The sequence below is a fragment of the Budorcas taxicolor genome, chromosome 4, assembly GCF_023091745.1.
Source record: "Budorcas taxicolor isolate Tak-1 chromosome 4, Takin1.1, whole genome shotgun sequence".
Lineage (NCBI taxonomy): Eukaryota > Metazoa > Chordata > Mammalia > Artiodactyla > Bovidae > Budorcas > Budorcas taxicolor.
In genome coordinates, this window is record NC_068913.1 from 118495941 (window position 1) to 118518031 (window position 22091).

Below are 22091 nucleotides of genomic sequence, written 5' to 3' on the forward strand. Positions count from 1 at the left end.
TGTGCTTCTTCCAGTCCAGCATTTCTCATGATGTACTCTGCATAGAAGTTAAATAAGCAGGGTGACAATATACAGCCTTGACGTACTCCTTTTCCTATTTGGAAGCAGTCGGTTGTTCCATGTTCAGTTCTAACTGTTGCTTCCTGACCTGCATACAGATTTCTCAAGAGTCAGGTCAGGTGGTCTGGTATTCCCATCTCTTTCAGAATTTTCCACAGTTTATTGTGATCCACACAGTCAGAGGCTTTGGCATAGTCAATAAAGCAGAGTTAGATGTTTTTCTGGCACTCTCTTGCTTTTTCCATGATCCAGCGGATGTTGGCAATTTGATCTCTGGTTCCTCTGCCTTTTCTAAAACCAGCTTGAACATCAGGAAGTTCACGGTTCATGTATTGCTGAAGCCTGGCTTGGAGAATATTGACCATTACTTTACTAGTCTTTAAAATACAAATGGAAATGATAAATACTAACTCCAAGATAAGTCAACCTCTGGGAAGGGAGCAGACTGAGATTAGGAGACACAGGTGACCTCAAATCTGTGTGTTCAGTTTTATCTTTAAAAAGTGAGGCAATGTGCTATAACTTAAAGTTTCTATAAAGCTGCATATTTACATGAAAGGTTTTTTTTTATGTTTGAAATAATAGATTATTTGTAAATTTGACCACCTACACGCAGAGAATATTAGAGTGGGTGGCCATTCCCTTCTCTAGGGATCTTCCCAACCCAGGGATCAAACCCAGGTCTCCCGCATTGCAGGCGGATTCTCCACCAGCTGAGCCAGCAGGGAAGCCCAACATGCAGGAAACACTTTAGGACATTTTAGAATCATTTAGGTTACTTCTGGAAGTGGGGTGAGAAGGACCTTTACCTGTCACTTTATCCCTTTCTGTGGTGTTTGAATTTTTTTAGAAACATGTACCAAGTTCACTGGGCTTCCCAGGGGGCTCAGTGGTAAAGAAACCATCTGCCAGCGCAGGAGACATAAGAGACTTGGGTTCCATCCCTGGGTTGGGAAGATCCCCTGGAGGAGCGCATGGCAACCCACTGCAGGATTCTTGCCTGGAGAATCCCATGGACAGAGGAGCCTGGCGGGCTGCAGTCCATGGGGTCACAAAGAGTCGGACACGCCTGAGGGAACTTAGCATACACGCACGTATCGAGTTCATGCATTTGAAAATAAGAAGGGCCCCATCCAGGCTCAGCAACTTCCCTGCTGCACTGCTGGGACAGAAGACTTAAAGCTCTCAAAGCCTGTGTTTTCTCATCTGCAAAATACGGTTGGAAGCGCCTGCTTTGTAGAACCGCTGGGAGGACTAGGAATTATTCATATAAACACCTAGCAGAGTGCCTTTGACATAGTAGGCACTAAATAAATAATCACTGTTTACATTATTAATAAGAATGGAGGATGTGCTCTGTTTGCAAACGTACCCTCCCCGAAATGTGCGGAGGAAGGACACGCAGACTGTCTCTCAGTATCTGCTCTGTTCTCCCCCACACACGCCCCGTGGGGAAACAGATCTTCCAGCCCGAACTCTTCTTTTGACCCAATAATTGAAACCCACCGCCTGCCGGCACTTAGCCCCCCTTCAGTGGGTGCCATCCCTTTAGGCTAAACGCACAGAGTCTCCCAACCCTGCTGCTCCCTCCCCACCCCGGGTCGAAGGCGCCTGATTCCGCAAATAAAAAGGCAGGACACCCGGTGCCACTTGATTTCAGGTAAACAACAAATGAATTTTTAGTTGTAAATCCCAGTACCGCCTGGGACATATTTATACTGAAAATACGTATTGTTTATCTGGAATTCAAATATAACTGGATAACCTGCATTTGATCTGGGCAGGCTTCCCTATGGGGAAATGGAGGTGGGGCACCTGGTGGGCCAGACAAGGCCCCAGACCCCCTGGGCTTTGTGTCTGGGCCCAGTCCTGGGCAGGGGACGGGCAGTCCACGGCTGCCGTGGCTGCTCTCTCTCGGCCCTGCTGGTCTGGGGGTGCCCCCCCCCGGCTGGACCAGCCCCTCATCCCTCTCACGGCACCTCGGACCCCACGGCTTCTGTGCCACATCCTCTCCGGGCCCGGGACTAGGATTCCACTCTGCAGCCTTTGAGCATGGCCGGGGCTCTGAGCTTTGCGGTGGTGGGACCCACACAGACCCCCGGCTCTCATCTCAGCCCCTTGTCACTGGGCCCCTTGGAAGTGGGCAGGGAGTTCTGATGGTGATCCTGGGGAAGCTGCCCAAATAGTCTGAACCCCCAGCTTAGATGCAGCCGCCCCATGAGCTCAGAGCACCTCCGAGTCTCCTGCCTGAGGCAGAGGAACAGCAGCCCCCACCCGCCAGCCCCCAGGACACATCCATCCCCTTCTGCCCACTGCCGCCCACCCGCCTTCGCTCCCTCTCTCCCTGCCGTCTCCCCAGACCACCAGGGTCAAGGGGCAGCTTCCCCAGCTCCTTCCTCTGTGGTCTGGGGTCCTTCACCCAGCGTTCAGTCCGCAGATACGTGATCAAGCCCCAACTGTGTTCCAAACACCACTCTAGATGCTGGAGGTGCTGGCAATAAATAAGACCAAGCCTCAGAATTTGTTCATATAAATTCTAGGGCTTCTGTTCTGGTGCAGTTGAAGTGAACAGTGAAAACATGCTGAAAATCCATACTCTGGGGTCCAACGTCATGGCAAGAGGCAGCACTCTGTAAAGAAGAGGGGAAGGGAGCTGGGCAGGGTGGGTGGGAGCTTCTCCTGCATCGGGAGTTGGGGGCGTGGAGGAGGTGTGTGGGCAGAGACTCAGTGAAGACAAAGCCTGTGTCTGGGAGCAGAGACTTCAGGCAGAGAGGACATGGGCTGGGGCGGGGTGGGGGACAAGCCTGGCGTCCTTCACGTCTCGCGGGAAGGCCCCCCACCACACTGCCAGGTGGAACAGGAGTGCAGAGAAGGCGCAGAGACGGGGCTGGAAAAATCCACGCCTGCCTCTCAGTATGCCTTCAGAATATCTGAAAAGTAAGTCTGGGAGCCCTTTTCTCTTGCCGGACTCTCCTTTTGCTAAAAAGGGTAACAAAGTTGACCTACAGACTCGACCCACAGCTGGCCAGGCCCCCTTCTCACTCCAGGCCTGCGGCTTCGGGACAACCTAAGAGCCGAAAGCTGCATCAGGGAGCAGGGAAACGGCTGAACACTTGCACAGTGATCGTGTTACCCTAGAAGTGTTAACCAGGCATTCCAGGAGACAGGAGGGGAGGGCTTCCCCCGGGAGGAGCCAGCAAGGCGGCCTCAAAGGGTGACTCAGGACAGAGGCCGTAGATTGACCGGAACTCAGTGAAAACCTTGAAGTCCTGCCTGGAGGGTCACAGGGAAGGTGTAAGGGCATCGATGTTTTCTGTCATCACGACCCTCTAAAATCATGCGCTTCTACTTGGGTTCCTTGTAACTGACACAGATGCAAACTTAGGAAGACATGCCCTTAACCCCCAGGGACCTGGCCTCTGCCGTCCATGCTTCCAGCCCTCCGTGGGGCCGGGCGCCCAGAGCCCCACGGAGCACGTGGCGACCAAGGCTCGTTTCTCTTTCGTTCTCAGCAAAACTCATGGCCTCCTTGTCTCTCTACCCCTCTGCAGGTCCTGGGGTCCCCACGGTGACCGTGCACAACACGACCGATAAGAAAAGTAAGTGCTCCTTGGTCTTGTCTTAAATCTCCCTGCGACGTGGGGAGGGGAAGTGGAAAGACTTTAAGAGATGATCCAGGCGCGGTTTCTGTTTGGAGACCGCGGTGGTCATGTCCTAGCGGCTCCAGATGAACCCACGTCCCCAGTACTGTTAGGTGTGATGGACGTGAAGATCTCCCGGCCAGTGAGGGCGCGCAGGCCGCAGGTGCCGAGGCCCAGAGGCCGCCTGGGGTGAGCCAGCCTTGTCTGCGACCCCCTAGGCAGAGCCCCGCCCGAGGTGGAACCTGAGCCGCACAGACGTGCACAGCCAGTGCTGGGCTCTCCAGCCGGGCCTGCCGCGCCCTCCCGGCTCTGGGAGCCCCCCACCGCAGGCTGAGGCTCTGTGGACGCCTCCAGCCCATCTGCCTCTGTGGTCTGGGGGCACCTGCCTGGCACAGGGGCCTTCACCCCTAGGCCGCTGCAGCGGTGGAGCTTCCCAGAGACTCTCAAGGACCCACACACCTGGGGTGACCAGCTGCGCACATGTGTGTTCACACAAAAAGGTGGAAACCATGGGAGCAGGCGGACCGGCGGGAGAGCTCAAAAATCAGGAGCCCTCGGCCTTGGTCGCTCCTGCCTCGGCCCTCCTCTGCCCTAATTCCCCAGGAGTCTGAGCCTCCATTCCCCCCGACCTGCCCCCCTTCCTGGGCACCAGCACCCCCGTTGCACCAGGACCCTGCTCAGCACCCTCCCTCATACAGCCCCAACTCACACAGTTCCTTTAATTCTCTCAGCAAGGGACTGCTGCTGTCTCGATGGCAGGGTTTCAGGCACCAGGGAGAGTTGCTTAGGGGGAAAATTTCGAAAAGGAGGTCGCCAGCAGCACATTTAGACAGAAATCCAAAATTAAAGATCAATAACAGTGAAATCAAAAGTAAATAATTAAATCATTTAAATGCAAAGGAAAAAAAAGCCAGAAAATGGATGTGAGAGTGGATGGATACAGAGTCCATTCCTTATATATATTCATTAGTGTGCTCCGCGCCAGACGCTGACACCACAGGAATATCTGAGGGTGCTGCCTGGAAGATAAGACCCGGAGGTCGCAATTCCCAATGGTGCATCAGAGCCGCAGCATGGAGTTCAGCCTCCAGGCACTGCGGTGGGGAGTCTGCAGTGGGGCTTTCCTGGGTGTTTAACTCCTGACTCATTGGGAAAGACCCTGATGCTGGGAGGGATTGGGGGCAGGAGGAGAAGGGGACCGACCGAGGATGAGATGGCTGGATGGCATCACGGACTCGATGGACGGGAGCCTGAGTGAACTCCGGGAGTTGGTGATGGACAGGGAGGCCTGGCGTGCTGCAGTCCATGGGGTCACAAAGAGTCAGACATGACTGAGCATCTGAATTGAACTGAACTAACTCCTGACGGGTCTCAGGTCGGCTCCGGAGCCTCCCGTCCTGTCTTGTCCCTCACTGTGTCAGCACAGAACACAGTGCCCCCGGGTTTGGGTCTGTCTGTTGAACTGGGCGTGCTGCTCCCAGGTGGGAGTGGAGCTGATGCCCTGGTTCCCGAGCCTCTCCCTGCCCGAGACGCAGAGGAGGTGCTTGGGAGGCCCATCAAAGCTTTCTGGCGCCTCTGCCGAAGTCCACACAATATGCCTGCCCCGCCAAGGCTGCACCATGACCATCTTCCAGACCAGGGCAGGTCTGGGGCCCAGAGACCTTAGGAGTTGAGGTGATGGAAACAGTGAGCTGGGCCGGCCTCACAGAGCCAGCCACGAGCCGGATCCACTGCTGCAGATTCTCTGCGTGTTCTAACCCGTCTTCTCCCCCTGCCACCCGGGGGGGCAGGCACTCCCATCACCCTAGAACTGACCAGGAGACCCGAGGCAGAGGGGCACACCTGGCATGCGCCCAGCCGGAGAGTGCTGGTCCCGCCTCAAGCCAGCAGCGGGGACTCAGCCCGCCCCCACCTCGGAGCACAGCACTGACCAGCAGCCTTGCGGTCACACCCCTGCAGCACACCCCTGCCTCCAAGCCGGCTGGGCGACCACAGCCTCATCCTCTCCCTGCTCCAGAGACCCTTGCCCTGCAGTGAACTCCGCTCAGCCTCGGTGTGCAGTTGGCGGGGCAGGGAGAGCTATGAGCAGGGGGCAGATTCTGGGGGAGGGCTCTGCAGTCAGCAGGACTGAACCCTTAAACTGCACCCTGAATGCTTAATCCCCGTTGGGACCACGCTCACCATTTTTTACATAATCGAGTGACCACCTAATATCAAGGGCTGGCCTCCTGCAGCTTCCTGGACATTTCTGGGCGCCCATCTCACAGCAGCTCACCCGAGCTCACATGGCCAGGCTGGGCCAGACCTTATTCACTCGAGCCCAAGCACGAGGTCGTGACCTTGGGGCCCGCTTCGGTCACTGGGGCGGAGGCCTTTATTCTGCTGCCACCTGAGTGACCTGCTTACAGCCACAGCCTCCCCAAAGGTCCCTCCAAAAGCCGCTCTGGCTAACCTGACGCAACACTGAGTCCCTGCTGGTCTTTGAGCCCCAAGTAGAGCCCAGGGCCACCCGACTCTTCTGGAAGGCGGTTCCAACCGGTGTGCAGGTGGGGAGATGGATGTGGGGGCCACCCACCCACAGCCCAGCAGCCCGAGGGCAACCGGGCCCTGGGGGATGGCCTTTAGAGACGCTTGGGGAGCCTGGACAACCAGCCTGTGGCCTGCGTTGTGCGACAGCCCCAGGCAGACAGGCCATGGCAGGCAGGGCCCCAGAAGGTCCCGTCCGTCTCTGAAGGCAGCAGCCATTTCCCGGATTCCTGCCCGACTCTGGAACTTGAAATTGCTGTTTCAGAATTCTTTGCCTTTCCCCTCCTCTGCCCCTTGACCCCAGAGCCACCCTGGGACTATCTGATTTCTTTCCCTTTAGAAAATCTTCTTTACAAACAGAGCCTGCGGTGTCACAGATGTGACTCTGAATTATTTAGAAGCTGTTTCCTGAAGAGCGTAATTGTGGTCAGGGCCGGAGCGCACGCATTAGGTGCTGGGTGTTCAGGCTGCTCGGGCCCTGGGGTGGCAGAGCCGACAGCCGTGTAAATAGACGCTTTGAGGTAAACGTGAGGGGTGTGAGCTCGGGGAGAGGGTGTGATCCAGGTGCAGGGGACTGCCAGCCTCCCTGTCTCCCCAACACAGCCCAGCCTGGGTCCAGAGTGCCTGCAGGCGGGTACAGTGTGGTCTGCCCCCGACGGCGCCCACAGCGTCGTGACCACTGCCCCCGGACCCAAGTTCCTGGGCTTCCCAATGCGGCTCCTCCCCCAGAACTCCTGGCCAGCATCTCTCCCTCCTGCTCCCTCAGTCGGCTTTTTACAAAGAAGCAAAACCACCTTGCGTGCAGCTCTTGTTTGAGACCGTCCCAGCCCGGCGGCTGTCTGGTCCAGTCCACCTGCTCTCTCGGTCCCCTGCCTGGTGGCCACCCTCCCCATCTTCCTCCAGGTGACCACACAGGGGCCTCAGCTGTACCATCAGGCCTGTCAGGAGCTGGGACAACCGATGGGGAGGTGTCAGGCGGGATCAGCACGAGTGCGCCTGGCCCCAGCAAGCCCAAAGCTGTCGCAGACTCTGGAGGGCGGTGGGTTGGAGGCGCCATGTCCACCGCTACTGCTTTCTGAGCAAGAATGGAGCTGACTGGGTGGGGGCCACACGTGGCCCCTCGTCGGTGCCAGTACTATAACCACACTCCATCACTCTGCCTCCAAGTTGCTTATAATCCTCCTGGAGAGAAACAGGCACGGCAAACAGAACAATGGCCCCCAGACCGTGTGGCCGCCTTTAGGACTGCATCCGTGCCACACTAGGCTTGAGCTGCGCAGCCCCGGGCGGGCGGGCCGCCTCTGGGATGCCGCGGTCACTGATGCTACAGAGACAGCTGCCTGAAACACGCCAGGAAAGGCCCGGACTACAGGAGGCCTGGAATTCCAGGCGGGTGGCCAGACCCCAGCAACGGGGCAGCGCTGCCCAGACCGAGCGCCCTCCGTGCCAGCCCTGCCCTCCTGCTGCCGGCAGCAACCTGAGACGGGGAGGGCAGTTCTTCTCTCCTCCAGCCCAGTGGCTCGCTGGCTCCCATTCGACACTGGTCACTCAGGCCCCCAAATGCAGCCAAGTGGCGATTCCACCAAAGACCTGAGCCAACTGGGTCCCGAACAGCCACGGCCACACGGCGCCTGCACGCAGGGGCCCAGCTGGAAGGCAGCCCTCGTGAGCCACCCAGCTTCCTGCAGGCTCACTGTGTCCAGATCTGATAATAGCTAATTCCGTCAAATATTAGAGGGGCTCACATTTAATTAAGGAGCGGCCATTTGTCTGCTCCTGACGGCAGGCCCCCACAGCCCCCACGTCAAAAGAGACTCCTCGGGGAACAAGCCCATCTTTTCTTATTTCCTCCGCCGAGCCCCTGCCCTCTTTGAATGCAATTATGGGAACAAATAAAATGGCTTAACTCTACTCCCCAGTGGGACAGCCAGCTCTCTGCTGATAAAACCGGTTGTGTGGGCAATCATTAAATGAGAAATCTAATATTTAACTAAATTTAATAGTCTGCTGCCGTGGTGCCGTTCTGTGAAGGGTGGGATTTTAATACAGAGGGACTAGCTATTCACACGCCGTCTGCCAAGGCCGTGTGCCGTCAGAACGCCGTGTACATTTAGAACACCCGGGGCTCCCTGGCGAAGCCACGGCTCCCATGCCCAGGAGCCAGCCAGAAGCTCCACGTTCCGGTGGCAAGTCTGTGTTCTCCTTAGCTCCACGCGAGTCTCGCTCGTAGGCTGCGCGTCAGCCTGAGCACAAAGCTCCTTCAAGCTTAGCTGGCGTCAGCCGTGTCAAATCCCCATGCAGACGTGTGGAGAGAGGTGACAACCAGCCTAGAGTGGCTTCTCCAGGCCTCCTGCCTGGTGATGTCTGCCCATCCAGGTCGCCCCACCCCAACTCTCTCGGAGCTCCGTCCAGCCCCGAGAAGTGGGAGCTTGGAGCTGCTTCTCTGACAGCAAAGGACCCGGCCCTGCTCTTGTCCCCAAGGACGTTCCTTCTGTGTTCCCGCTGATCCCCTGTCTTCGTGCGTCTCCATCCCTCTGGTCTGACCCACAGCCCCACCCGCACCCCCGAGCCCCTTAGCTCCCTACCCCCGGGCTTCTCTTAAGCAGACACAGAGGTCCAGATCATGGGCTGGAGGGCTGAGGCTTCTAGAAGACCCTGTGAGGTCCGTGCTCCAGCTCCTACCATAAGCTTGGGCTTGGGTAGCATCAGTGAAATTAGAAGACGCTTGTTCCTTGGAAGAAGAGCTGTAACAAACCTAGACAGCATTTTAAAGAGCAGAGACATCACTTTGCCCACAAAGGTCCGTATAGTCAAAGCTATGGTTTTCCCACTAGTCACGTATGGATGGGAGAGCGGGAACACAAAGAAGGCTGAGTGCCAAAGAACTGATGCTTTCAAACTGTGGTGCTGGAAGACTCTTGGAGCTCCTTGGACAGCAAGGAGATCAAACCAGTCAATTTTAAAGGAAATCAACCCTGAATATTCACTGGAAGGACTGATGCTGAAGCGCCAATACTTTGACCACCTGATGTGAAGAGCTGACCCATTGGAAAAGACCGTGACACTGGGAAAGATTGGAGGCAGGAGGAGAAGGGGACGACAGAGGATGAGATGGTTGGATGGCATCACCGACTCAATGGACCTGAGTCTGAGCAGGCTCTGGGAGATAGTGAACGGTAGAGAAGCCTGAGGTCCGTGCTCCAGCTTCTACCATAAGCTTGGGCTTGGGTAACATCAGTGAAATTAGAAGACGCTTGTTCCTTGGAAGAAGAGCTGTAACAAACCGAGACAGCATTTTAAAGAGCAGAGACATCACTTTGCCCACAAAGGTCCGTATAGTCAAAGCTATGGTTTTCCCACTAGTCACGTATGGATGGGAGAGCGGGAACACAAAGAAGGCTGAGTGCCAAAGAACTGATGCTTTCAAACTGTGGTGCTGGAGAAGACTCTTGGAGCTCCTTGGACAGCAAGGAGATCAAACCAGTCAATTTTAAAGGAAATCAACCCTGAATATTCACTGGAAGGACTGATGCTGAAGCGCCAATACTTTGACCACCTGATGTGAAGAGCTGACCCATTGGAAAAGACCGTGACGCTGGGAAAGATTGGAGGCAGGAGGAGAAGGGGACGACAGAGGATGAGATGGTTGGATGGCGTCACCGACTCAATGGACCTGAGTTTGAGCAGGCTCTGGGAGATAGTGAAGGGTAGAGAAGCCTGATGTGCTGTAACCCAGGGGGTCGCAAAGAGTCAGACACAACCGTGCGACCGAACAGCAACAGTGAATTTCCTCAGTTCCCAAAATTAAATAGTAACCTGGGTGTTCAAACACTGTCAACTTTCAAATCAGTTGGATTGAAATGTGCTTTTGTTGTGTTTTGCTTGGTGTGGGAAGCAGGGGTTAATAGGCCTCGGTTGCTTTGGCTCCTGGCTCCTACCACCAAGAGGTCTGACCACCAGGACCGTCAGAGCCCCATGGGGTTTTGGAAACCCCCAGAGGGACCATTCAGTCCTTCCCATGTGGGGAAAGAAAGAAAGCCTCGGGCCAAAACCCAGGCTCGGCTGCTGTGAAGATGCGTCATGTCCGGGCGTGAGTCAGATTTCCACAGACAGGTCGACTCCTGCTGGAAACTGGTATGTTTGGTCCCTGGGATGGGACTGAGCCCGATGCCCGGCGTGGGAGGGGGCAGCCAGCCCGGTGACCGAATCTCTGAGAGCTGGTGTAGCGTGGACCTGGAGGGGGACCCGAGAGCGATGGTAGGGGCTTCTCTCGGAGTAGGTGACCTTTGACCTGATGGAGGGGAGGAGCCGGGAACACAGAACAGCAAGTGCGAAGGCGCGGAGGCAGCAGAGAACGTGGGAAATGCCGTTACTTCCATCGTCTGGTGGGGCTCTCTCCCGATCGTCCTGCCCTGAGAGTGTGGATAGAGCATGGGGAGGAGATAGTTAACACCTCGTAAACCGGCTCCTCTGTGTGCCTGGGGCGCTGCGTTAGAGGGCCTAGGCTGTTCCGACTCAGGGAAAACGACTGCTCTCTGCTCTGTTAGGACCGTGGGGCGCTCTCGCCACACTGAGATTGGCGGTCCCCTCCCTCATGTGTCTGTAAGACTGCGAGATTGAGAGGGTGCCACCTCCGGGCTGGGTCTCCAGGTCCCCGAGCTGAGGTCAGGTCTGCCAGGACCTCCGGGCTTCACAGGCGGTGCTAGTGGTAAAGAACCCCCCTGCCAGTGCAGGAGACATTAGAGGTGTGGGTTTGATACCTGGGTCGGGAAGATCCTCTGGAAGAGGAAATAGCAACCCTCCCCAGTATTCTTGCCTGGAGGATCCCATGGACAGAGGAGCCTGGCGGGCTATCCGGCCCATGGAGTTGCAGTCGTCAGACACGACTGAGGGACTAAGCATTCACTCACGCGCTGTTTGGACCTCCGTGTGTCAACACAGCCCTTTTGGACACACCTTTCCTTTCTCACTTTCCACAAAGGACTGGACTGCTTGCCTGCCGGGTGGTGGGGTCCGACCTCACCATTTCTAAAGCTCCATGTGTTTGAGAGGTAGTTTCACCATTTCTCCTCTCACCGTGTCACCAAAGCTAAATATCCAAATACGTGCTGGGCAAACTCATGAAGCGCCTTCTGTCTTGTTTCTTGGCTTGTCACCAGCCCTGGGAACTTTTGGTCGCCTCTGCCCCTGAGGAAGTGTGAGGGTCCTGCTCAGGGTGGTCCCCATGGCCCCACAGAAAGGACACTCAGTGCTGGGGGTCCTAAGTGCTGGCTCACCTGCCTGGCCTGTTCTTAAAAGCAGTTATCAGCATGCTTGTGAGACTAGGTTCTTCTTTTAAAAGGTTCACACCCATTTCCAAGTGACTTGTCTACCCAAAGGTCAAGCCCCTTGGAGATAAAACTTCCTTTCGATGTAACCACGAGTTGTCCCCAGGTAGGGTTGCGGGGAGAGAGGAGAAAAGAAGTCATGTGTCAGATGGAGCAGTCGGGGGAAGGGCCAGTTCTGCAGGGGATGGAAGAAGGGGGCTTTTGCAGGGACAGGGTCCCTGCCAAGGCCTTCATGAGCTGGTGCAACGTAAGAGTCTCAGAGCAGCCCCTGAGGTGCAGGGAAGGGGGCAGCCACCTCTCTGGCCTGGAGGGAGACAGGCCCGTCCCCCTGCACCCGGACTCACACGGCCGCGCAGCCACCTCAAATGAAGGTCTCCAGGGCCAGGCCACCTATGGCTAAGGCAAGAAAGCCAAGTCCTCTTTCCTGGACAAAGTGGCAAAGGTCACCCCAGCTCCTGTCCTCTCTTCCAGTGTGTTATTGTGGCCACTCCGTTTGGAAACCATTTGCCTTGACAGACATGATGTCAGTTCCCCAGAAAAACAGCAGTCCTGAGACCAGTCACACCCCCAGAATGATTCCCGTGTGTGAGAAATGCCGTGGAGCGTGGCGCCGTTGAGGAACCCGCCGCCTGCCCGGAGCACCCGGGCTGACCTGGACTCGCCCCTGTCCTGACCTGGGCTTGGAATCTAACGTCTGCGGCTCTTGGCTCCTACCATGGACGCGTGATCCTGTCCTCCGACGTAGGAGTCAGGAGGCACGTGAAACCCCCGGGCGTCCATGAGCGGGGGTCTGAACACATCATTGTTCTGTCTGTTTCAGAGATGTTTGATCTAGAAACCAACCAGCACGTGCAGAGAGCCGTAAGCGAGCGGCAGATGCCGACAGTGGAATACAGGAAAATCCAGACTGACGACTACAGTGAGTGCTTTGGGGGAAGCAGCCGCGATTGCTGTGCCGGCGGGGGGTGGGGGCGGGGCGGGGGCCCCCAGCGTGGGGGGCCAGGGGAAGCCTACTGTGTTCACAGGCAAGACACTCGCTCTGTGCCAGACAGAAATAAACAGGAGCGGTGATTTCTGTCCCCCGGAGGCCGACAGTTTAGACGTGGTCCAGATGAAAATTCTCTCCTTGGCAGGGAGCAGGCCTAGACACCACCCAGGGCAGGGGCTCCCCCCAGACGTTCCCTTTCTGTGCCACCGACGCCCTATTGCTTGTCATCTCGCCTCTCCATGTAGCTCACGGGCTGTGGGGGGGGGTGTCCTCGCAGCTGGAGACCATCAGCGCCCCTCCTTGGCCTGTGTCCTTCTCTCTCTGAGCTGTCTGTTCAGCCCTTCAGTGAGCTTCCGTGAGCTTCTACTGTGGCAGGCTCCCCTGAGAGCCCTGGGGCCCGGCTGGATGGGACCCGAGCTCCAGGCGGGAAGGGGGTCCCAGCAGCTTCGTCACCTCTGCACACGGCGTCCTGCTCACCCAGCCCGGGGCCCCACTGCCCACTGGGCGTCCGCCCTCCAGTCCCCGCATCACCGTGTCCCTCCCGCTGTCCTGCTGTGGGCGATGACACCTTTAGTGTGTGGACTGGTTCCAGGTCATTCAGGCCGCAAACCTCGAAGTCATTTTTGAGTCACCCATCCAGGTACCATCTGCCCATCATCTCTGAGGTCTTGGGAGCTAACTTGGAAGGTCGCCAGGGATGGATGGGAAAGAGTGATGCCTGAATGCAGGCCCTGGGGTGGCAGAGGGAGGGTGGCCAGAGCCTGTATCTGTCTCCCCAGATGGCGTCTGGGAGCTCCTCATCATCTGCCCTTTCCCTTCAGTGGGGCAGCAGCTCATCACTGGGGCCCGTGAGCCCTGGAGTCTTGTTAAGCATCCCTGTAAGATGGGATCTGGCCGCCTGCCAGCCTGTGAGCCCCTGAGGGCAGGATCCAAGGCTTTGCCACAGAGCACAATCCAGCTCCCCTCCCCACTGCCTCCCCGCCCAAGACTGCACATCCCATGAAGCCAAGTCCTTCAGAGCAGGAAGGCAGGGCCCAGGGCCTCCAGGGAGAGCAGGAAAGGGGACTGGGGTCCCGTGGAGCTTCCCAGCAGAGCGGGCTCCGAAGGGGCTCCTGGAATCTCTTTCGGTGGGCAGAGAAGAAGGAGGCATCCATCCAGGGAGGATTCTTGACAGAGTGAGGAGGCTGACGGGTGATTCCACGTGGGGGCCCTCACCCCCCCCATCTCCTTCACCTGCGTCCTGTTGTTGGGCGCACAGAGTCATATGGTACTGGAAGCTTCCTAATCATTGCTGGAGGTGCAGGGGGGAGAGGTGCGGGGGGGATACGAGGGAGAGAGGTGCGGGGGGGATACGAGGGAGAGAGGTGCTGGGGGGAGAGGGGAGGAAGGGAGAGATACTGGGGGGGAGAGGTGCGGGGGTGGGGAGAGGTGAGGAGGGGGGAGATACTGGGGGGGGAGGTGCGGGGGTGGGGAGAGGTGCAGGTGGGGTGACGTGCAGGGAGGGGGAGATACGGGGGGAGAGGTGTGGGGTGTGGGGAGAGGTGAGGGAGGGAGAGATATGGGGGGGAGGTGCAGGGGGGAGAGGTGAGGAGGGGAGAGATACTAGGGGGACAGGTACGGGGGGTGGGGAGAGGTGCAGGTGGGGTGACGTGCAGGGAGGGGGAGATGGGGGGGAGAGGTGCAGCGGGGGGAGACTGAGCTGCAGCAGTGACCCCTCCCTGGGCCCGTGGGCACAGCTGGTTGCTCTGGCCCTGCGCATGCTCAGTGCGTCGGAGGCTGATAGAGAAGAAACCAGCCCAGGAGGAGTGTGAGTGGAGGCTGTGGTCACGCCTGGCGGGGACATCTCTGCCCGCCGGGCCAGGGCCACCCCACTGTCTCTCCGGGTCTGGATTTCCCTCGATGTCCCTGAAATACTCATGGATCCCGGCAGGACGCGCTCGGACCTGGAAGCGCGGGCAGCTTTGCATGTCCAGGGGGCATGTCCAGTCCCGAGCGGGAGAGGGGCCATCAGTCAGAAAGAGGATGGAGGAGCAGGGCGGCCCACAGATGCCGTCATCAGGGTGCGGGGAACCACAGAACAGAAAGCGAGCGGCAGGAAGGGTGGGAGTCCAGGCCGCAAACGAGGCTCCTGAGACCCCAGGAGTCGTGGCTCTAACAGGAGGGGGAGAAAAGAGGCGTGCAGCCCCCATGGGGTCTGTGCGTGGGTCACCAGGACGGGGCAGGCACCCCGCGTGGGACGGGCCAGGCACCCCCGCGTGGGACGGGCCTGAAACCTGCCCCCACTGCCCCGAAGCCTGTATGCAGGTCCTGTCTGCCTCCCCCTCCCCGCCGAGTGTAGAGAGAACTGACTCTGACGGCTCAGGGTGGAGCCTCCGTACCTCCAGGAAGGGGGTTAGGGAAGTCTAGGCTGCCCCCGGGGAGGGCGTCCGTGACTGGTGCAAACTGTCGTGCAGCACCTGTCACTCAGGACAGACCCAGGGTCACGAGAGCCCTCTCCTTAACTGGGTATTCGTCTTCCTGCTCTCCTTTTGTAAGGAAGAACCAAGGCAAACACACAGGATGCCTCTAGATTGATGGAGGGACGAATGGATGGAGAGCTGGAGGCAAGGGTGGGTGGAAGGGTGGATGAGCAAGCAGGCAGGCAGCCTCCGCGGGCCTGCCCCACCCGCTGCCTTTATCTCTCCATGCAGACCTCAGGCAGGCCCCGTCATGTGCAGGGCCCGAACAGAATGAAAGCAGGAGGCTTATGATGATGGCAGAGCTTCTGGTCCAGCTGGGGCCTCTCAGGGGCCCACAGGACTTCACAGGTCACGCCCTCTGAGGCCGGCCAGCCTCCGCCCTCAGACCTCAGCCTCCTGCCCTGCCCCGTCCCTCCTCCCAGCCAGTTTTCTCTAAGTCTGTTACCTGGAGGCCAGATCTCATTCCTTGCCTCCCCCACCCGATCTCTTAGCCCAGGCCCTCCTCCTCCTCCTCCTCCTCCATCCGTGTGGGCTCACGGGCTCCCACAGGAACGGTCCCCACACCGCGGAGCCCTGAGCGGTGCTTGCCACCCCCTCCTCCAAAAACGCAGAGAAGAGGCTTGAGAAACAAAGAGCCGACCCCCGCCTCTTCCGCCGGCTGCCCGAGGTTTCTCCCAGGGCGAGGTTTTTACTCGCAGGTGTCCAGGGATGAAGACAAGAGGAGAGGGCGTACAGCGTGTGCGGGCCGGCATCCACACATCACCCCTGGGAGTCCTAGCAAACCCGAGCGCTGTCGCCCTGCCCGCCTGTTTTTATTTTGTCTGTCATTGAATGCTGGTGGAGGCTAAGGCTGTCCTCGGGGAAGTCGCCCACCTCCAGGACTGCTCTCCGAATGTATTCCACTGCTGGTGGCCAAAGCCTGCCCGTGGGCTTATCAGTGGCAGAAAGCAGCCCAGACCATGTTTTATGGATATTTCAGTGATAGAGTCCCGGGGTCCCTGGGCCATTGATCTAATTTGCAAGCCATTAACATTTAGCCGGAATCAGTAATGAGAGTCGGGTCAGAGCCTGCTGCTGAGGCAATCCCCCAGCCTAGGGTGTATCTATTGGTATAGTGACTGTGCGCGGGCAAAGACGCCCATTCCAGTTTAGTTGAGATCTGGGCTCTAGTTAACATCAGGGAACAATCTCTAACTGAGGCAGGAAGTTCCATTTGGGGAAAGGACAGAGACAGCAGTGAGGGACACGCTCCTCTCCCTCCCTGACCGCATTCTGGTGGCCAGGGACCACGTCCAGAGGGCCTTGGCCGCAGGACCCGTGGCCGCACCGGCTCCCTCCCGCTGGCTCCCGGGCATCCGGGCCTGCCCAGCTCCAGCCCATGAACAGTGAGGGCCCCCCAGCTCCAGCCTCTCCCTCTGGGCTCTGCCCCGCCTCACCACCCACTCCCCACTGAGTGTCTGCCTCCCCGCGCCCCCACCGCTCCTCAGCGTCCCTCCCCACTTACCTGTACGTTGCAGGAGTCCCTCGTGACAGAGCGCACGCTACTCCAGGGGCTCACTCCCCACTGCCTGGAACTCTGCTGTTAGCAAGTACTTAGCCCACGGAGGTCCAGGCATTCCTGTCTGTCCACATGTTCTTCTGCACAAGGTTTCCTTTAAGCCTCAAGTGGAGAAAAGTGTTGGTCGCTCAGTCGTGTCTGACTCTGCGACCCCACGGACTACAGCCCACCAGGCTCCTCTGTCCGTGGGATTCTCCAGGCAAGAAGACTGGAGTGGGTGGCCATTCTCTTCTCCAGGGGATCTTCCCTACCCAGGGATCAAACCCAGATCTCCTGTATTGCAGGCAGGTTTTTGTTTTTGTTTTTGTTTTTTACCATCTGAGCCACAGGGGAGCCCTCAGTTGAAGAAACTCAGCCTCAAGGAGACTGACTGAGTGCTTTGTCCAAGTCCAGGGGGAGCGGGAGTCACCCTGTCTGTCTCCCAGGCCCCTCGGGGCCCATCCCACCCCTCCCTTCCTGGCCACACTTCCTGGCCCCTAACGTGCAGCCCTGTGTTCTGTTTCTGCCTAGACCTGCCCGTTCAGATCCTCAAGCCGGCGACCTTCACCGACACCGCCCACTACCCCTTGCTCCTGGTGGTGTAAGTATCCCAGAAAAAAGGACCAAACTCTCAAGAAGGTGGGAAGGGGAGCCCAATCCCGCTGCAAACTAAAATCAGAAAGCGATTTTAGCCCCTTATCTCTAACTACCGGTGACCCCGGATGTTAAAGGAAAGCAGGGCCCGATCAGCCTCGGGGGATTCTCAGCTTTGAACCCAGGTGCTGAGTCACGTCACATGGGTCCTGCAGCCGTGGCCGCTCAGCAGCCCAGGGACAGCGGGAAAGCTGACTGGGAGTCTGACCTCACTGGGCAGGGCCTGGGGCCCCCAGAAAACGAGGTGGGCCTGGCGGGGGGCTCACAGGAGCCAACAGCCCCTCCTGCACCACCAGGCAGCCTTGAACACCAAGTGTCCCCCACAGGACGATTTCAGATCTGCCCCTGCGAACTGGCAAGCCTCTGGCTCGGATTTTGAGAGCCCCTTGCAGAGCCTTGCAAGCACCTCCCACGGGGTTGCATCCTGCCCCGGGCTCCTGCCCCGGTGTGCACGGGGCCGTGGGGCGAGGGAGACTCGCAAGGAAGGGCCAGGGGAGGGCAGAGGCCTGCACTGGGGCTGCCCCAGGGCCCCCAGGGAGTCAGCACCCAGGAAGGCACCCAGAGCCCGACAGCTCTGTGCATCGCCCCTGGCACCCAGACAGGCCCTCAGTGACAAGGCTGCACCCAAAGACGCCTGGCTGGACACACGGTCCTGCCCAGCTTGCCACTAACACTCTCTCCTCACTGTCTGGGCACTTCACCAGCAAGAGACACACAGACACATGTATATGGACACACACACGTATACACAGACATACATACACATATGCACAGACATACATACATATACACAGACACACAGAGACACATATATACAGATGTACACGCATACACATATATACAGACACACACACATATACACAAACACGCATACACATATACACAGACATACATACATATACACATATATACAGACATACATACATATACACAGACACAGACACACACAGAGACACATATACACAGACACAGACACACACAGAGACACGTATATACAGACACACACACACATACACAAACACGCATACACATATACACAGACATACATACATATACACATATATACAGACATACATACATATACACAGACACAGACACACACAGAGACACGTATATACAGACACACACACATATACACAAACACGCATACACATATACACAGACATACATATACACATATATACAGACATACATACATATACACATACACAGACACACAGAGAGACACGTATATACAGACACACACACATACACAAACACGCATACACATATACACAGACATACATACATATACACATACATACATACATACATACATATACACAGATACACAGAGAGACACGTATATACAGACATACATGCATACACGTATATACAGACATACACACACACACATATATGGACACACACACATACACATGTATACAGACACACACACATACGAATATACACAGACATACACATATACACCAACATATACATACACGTATATACGGAGACACACACATACATATATAAACATACATACACACATACACATGTATACGGACACACACATACATATGTACACAGACACTCACATATACATATATATGGATTTACACACACATACACATATACACAGAAATACACATAAACACAGATACACATACACACCACACAAATGGACATAACACACAACAACACACACCCACATGTTCACACGCACACCCACATGTTCACACGCACACACCAGTACACAGAGCATGTGCATATGGGCACATGCACGCACCTGGGGCCCTCCAGGCAGGAATCCTAGAGCAGGTGGCCATTCCCTTCTGCAGGGGATCTTCCCGACCCAGGAATGGAACCCAGGCCTCCTGCATCGTAGGCAGATTCTTTACTGTCTGAGCCCTCAGGGAAGCCCCCTAATTCCCTCAAACCAGGGGCCGCCAGAAGGAGCACCACCGCGTGGTCACTCACATGATGGGCACTGAGGGGGCAGCCTGGGAACCCGCCCGGGAAGGATGGGAGAGGCGGGCCGTAGTGGGAGCCAGGCAGGAGGGGAAGGGGAGGACTGTCCAGGGTCTCTCCCCAGGAACGGGCCCTTCAGCGCCCTCATGCTGAGGGGTGCGGATGTGTGGAGCTGGGCTTGGGGGCTGGCTCTGCCCCAGGAGAGCATCCCCAGACTCCGAGTCTGCAGGACCAGTCACGGCACCCCCCGCCCCGTAGCTGCGTGCTCAGGCCTGGCCTGTCTCTTCCAGGGACGGCACCCCGGGGAGCCAGAGTGTGGCCGAGAAGTTTGCGGTGACCTGGGAGACGGTGATGGTGAGCAGCCACGGGGCCGTGGTGGTCAAGTGCGACGGCCGTGGCAGCGGCTTCCAGGGCACCAGGCTGCTGCACGAGGTGAGGCGGAGGCTGGGCTCCCTGGAGGAGAAGGACCAGATGGAGGCCGTGCGGTGAGCACCCCGACGGCGCCATTGGAACAGTTGGGGGGTCACATCTCTACCCGGGGTGCGTCGCGGCCTTGTTTCCTGGAGGTGCACACATCCTGCCTATGCTTTGCTGGCACCCCCAGAAGTCTCTGGTGATTCCCCAGTGAATTCTGCTAGCGATACGCTCCCAAAGGCCAGGATCCTAGTCGTCGCATGGCTGGTGGCCTTCAGCTTTGCTGATTGCAACAAGGTGCAGAGACTGTGACGTGGGTCTTTGTGGGTTCCCGGTGCTGTGGTCACGGACCTTGGCCACTGGTCATGGGGGGAGGGCAGGGAGAGGGAGAGAGAAGGTGACCCACGTAGCTGGTCACCTCCTTCCTGAGAAAGGGGTGCAGCAGGCAGGTCAGAAGCCCCGCTCCACGTTTTTATGGCTCTCCCACGTCCTGCTCGCGGAGGCAGGGCTGGTAGAGTCTCCGGGGACAGAAGGGGCCGAGGAGCAAAGGTGTTGACTGGATGTTATTGTCACCCCAGAATGAGAGCTGTCAGGGACCTGTGCCGCTCACTGGCCTGCGGGCGCGTCGGCCAAGGTGGGGTCTTCCCAGGTTACCGCATACGCGGCAGACTTCACGTGGGAGAGGCGTGAGAGACACGGACTCAGGTGCTGCAGGGACGGGAAGGGCATGGGCATGGCAGTCATCCTCCTTGAGATCCGGTGCGTGGTGCTGGACCCTGGGCCTCGGAGAGTGTGATATAGCGCCCAGGTGGATCAGTGTTTGCTGACTGAAGGGCGGTAAGACAGCGTGACATCCCAGCCCATGAGTCATCACGACTGCACTCTGGAGGTTTACGAGGTTTCACTCTCCTGACTTTTCAGAACATTTTCTCTCTTGTTTTTAGAAAGATTGATGCCATGTGACGTGTGCGTACGTGTGATGTGTATGTACATGTGACGTGTACTCAGTAAGTAAGTATTAAGTGGATGAAACCGTGAGTGAGTGAGTGAATGGCACCCTCTCCTCAAGGGAGTTGTGAGCTGGTGGAGAGACAGGCCACGCGGCCGGACCTTCACGTGCTACAGGCAGAAAATCAGGGCGGGAGAGACGGCCGAGGACCCGAGAGTCTGGGAAGGCACACCCGTTGCCATACTTTTGCCTGAAAATCAACAGCACACACAAACACACATGCAACATCAAACGTGCTTTACAGACACGGCACCATATTGGCTCTGGAGTCCAAACGGGCGTCAGGCATTAGGTTTGTCTACTGGAGACCCAGTGGTGAGCGTCTGCCCCAGGCCTGTCTCCCTCCAGTTCTCATCTCAGCCAAGCATGGAGCACCACTGAGCCTCTGCTCCTCATGCTCGCAGGATGGCTGCCAGAGCACCTGCCTTCAGCACCTTGATCCACTTACAGAAACCTTCAGAAGGGAAGGGAGGAGCCTCCCCAGGAGCCCAAAACCAATCACCCTCGAGAGCAGTGGGGCAGCCCCGCCCCCTCTCCCGAGACCCAGAGGGCTGGGCAGAGGAAGGAAGAGCGAGTGACAGCTCGGCCAGCCGAGGAGGAGGAGCGGGTGGCGCCCGGTCCGCACCGGTGCTGCAGCGTCTCCTGGGGAGAAGCACGAGGCCCCGGCGGGGATCGTGGGGAGGAGGGGTGCGACCGGGTGGCGGCAGAGCCCCCGCCCCTGAGCCCCCTTTTCTTGTCCCTCCCCGCCTGCCGCTGCCCCCTGCCCTCACCTTCCCTGGTGTGACACCGCCCCCAAAGCACAGAGGCCCTGACAGAGGGCACGGCGTCCTTCATGCACCCCGCCGGCATGGCTAGCCTGGCCACCCCGCTCCGAGCAGAGACAGAGGGCACACGGCTGTTTTACACCCACAGTGTTTCCAAAAATAAGGGTTTGATCGGCCATCTGTTCAAAAACAAGGCAGAACCAGTTCCAGGAAAATCATAGAAAAATAGAAAAATTGGCCAACTCTTAAGCCACTGAGGCTTCTGGGGTCAGGAGCACAAGCCACCCCAGCCACGCGGACCTCGGGAGGCTGCTCCCCACGTGCCTGGAGCCGTGGGAAGTTTACTCAGCTCTCTTAGCATCTGGGTCTGTATTCTCATTAGAAAGACATAGCCCGGTTTTCTCAGTTTAAGGAACCATGAGGCCAGCGCCCCATGCTCACTCCCTGGGGCTCCCCACCCCTGGTCTGGGAGCCCAGCAGGTCTCTCCTTCCATGGAGGAGGAGCCGGGCGTGTGAACGGGCACTTGGGGCATCAAGGGGGAGCACAGCCTTGCCCAGAGGGGCTCCTGCAAGGAGATGGCTTCCGGCTAGGACCTCACCTCAAAGGATTAATAAATAAGGATGTGTCCGCAGGAAATGAGAGATGCACGTTCCACACGGAAAATACTGTGAGCGAAGGTCGAGGTGATGCAAGGGTGCAGGCAGTTCAGGGCCCCCCAGCTGTAAATACCACGCGGCACGTAAGCCAGGGACGCGGGG

General features: G+C 57.6%; 1 protein-coding gene across 1 annotated transcript in view; it reads left to right on the forward strand.

Annotated features, from left to right (window-relative positions):
* Nucleotides 1–22091, forward strand: part of DPP6 (dipeptidyl peptidase like 6) — a 795167-nt gene that overhangs the window by 757651 nt on the left and 15425 nt on the right. The window contains exons 17-20 of the mRNA XM_052638993.1: nt 3612–3659; nt 12375–12473; nt 17070–17139; nt 19436–19630. Of these exons, the coding sequence (XP_052494953.1) occupies nt 3612–3659; nt 12375–12473; nt 17070–17139; nt 19436–19630 (412 nt within the window). The remainder of the gene's footprint in view (nt 1–3611; nt 3660–12374; nt 12474–17069; nt 17140–19435; nt 19631–22091) is intronic.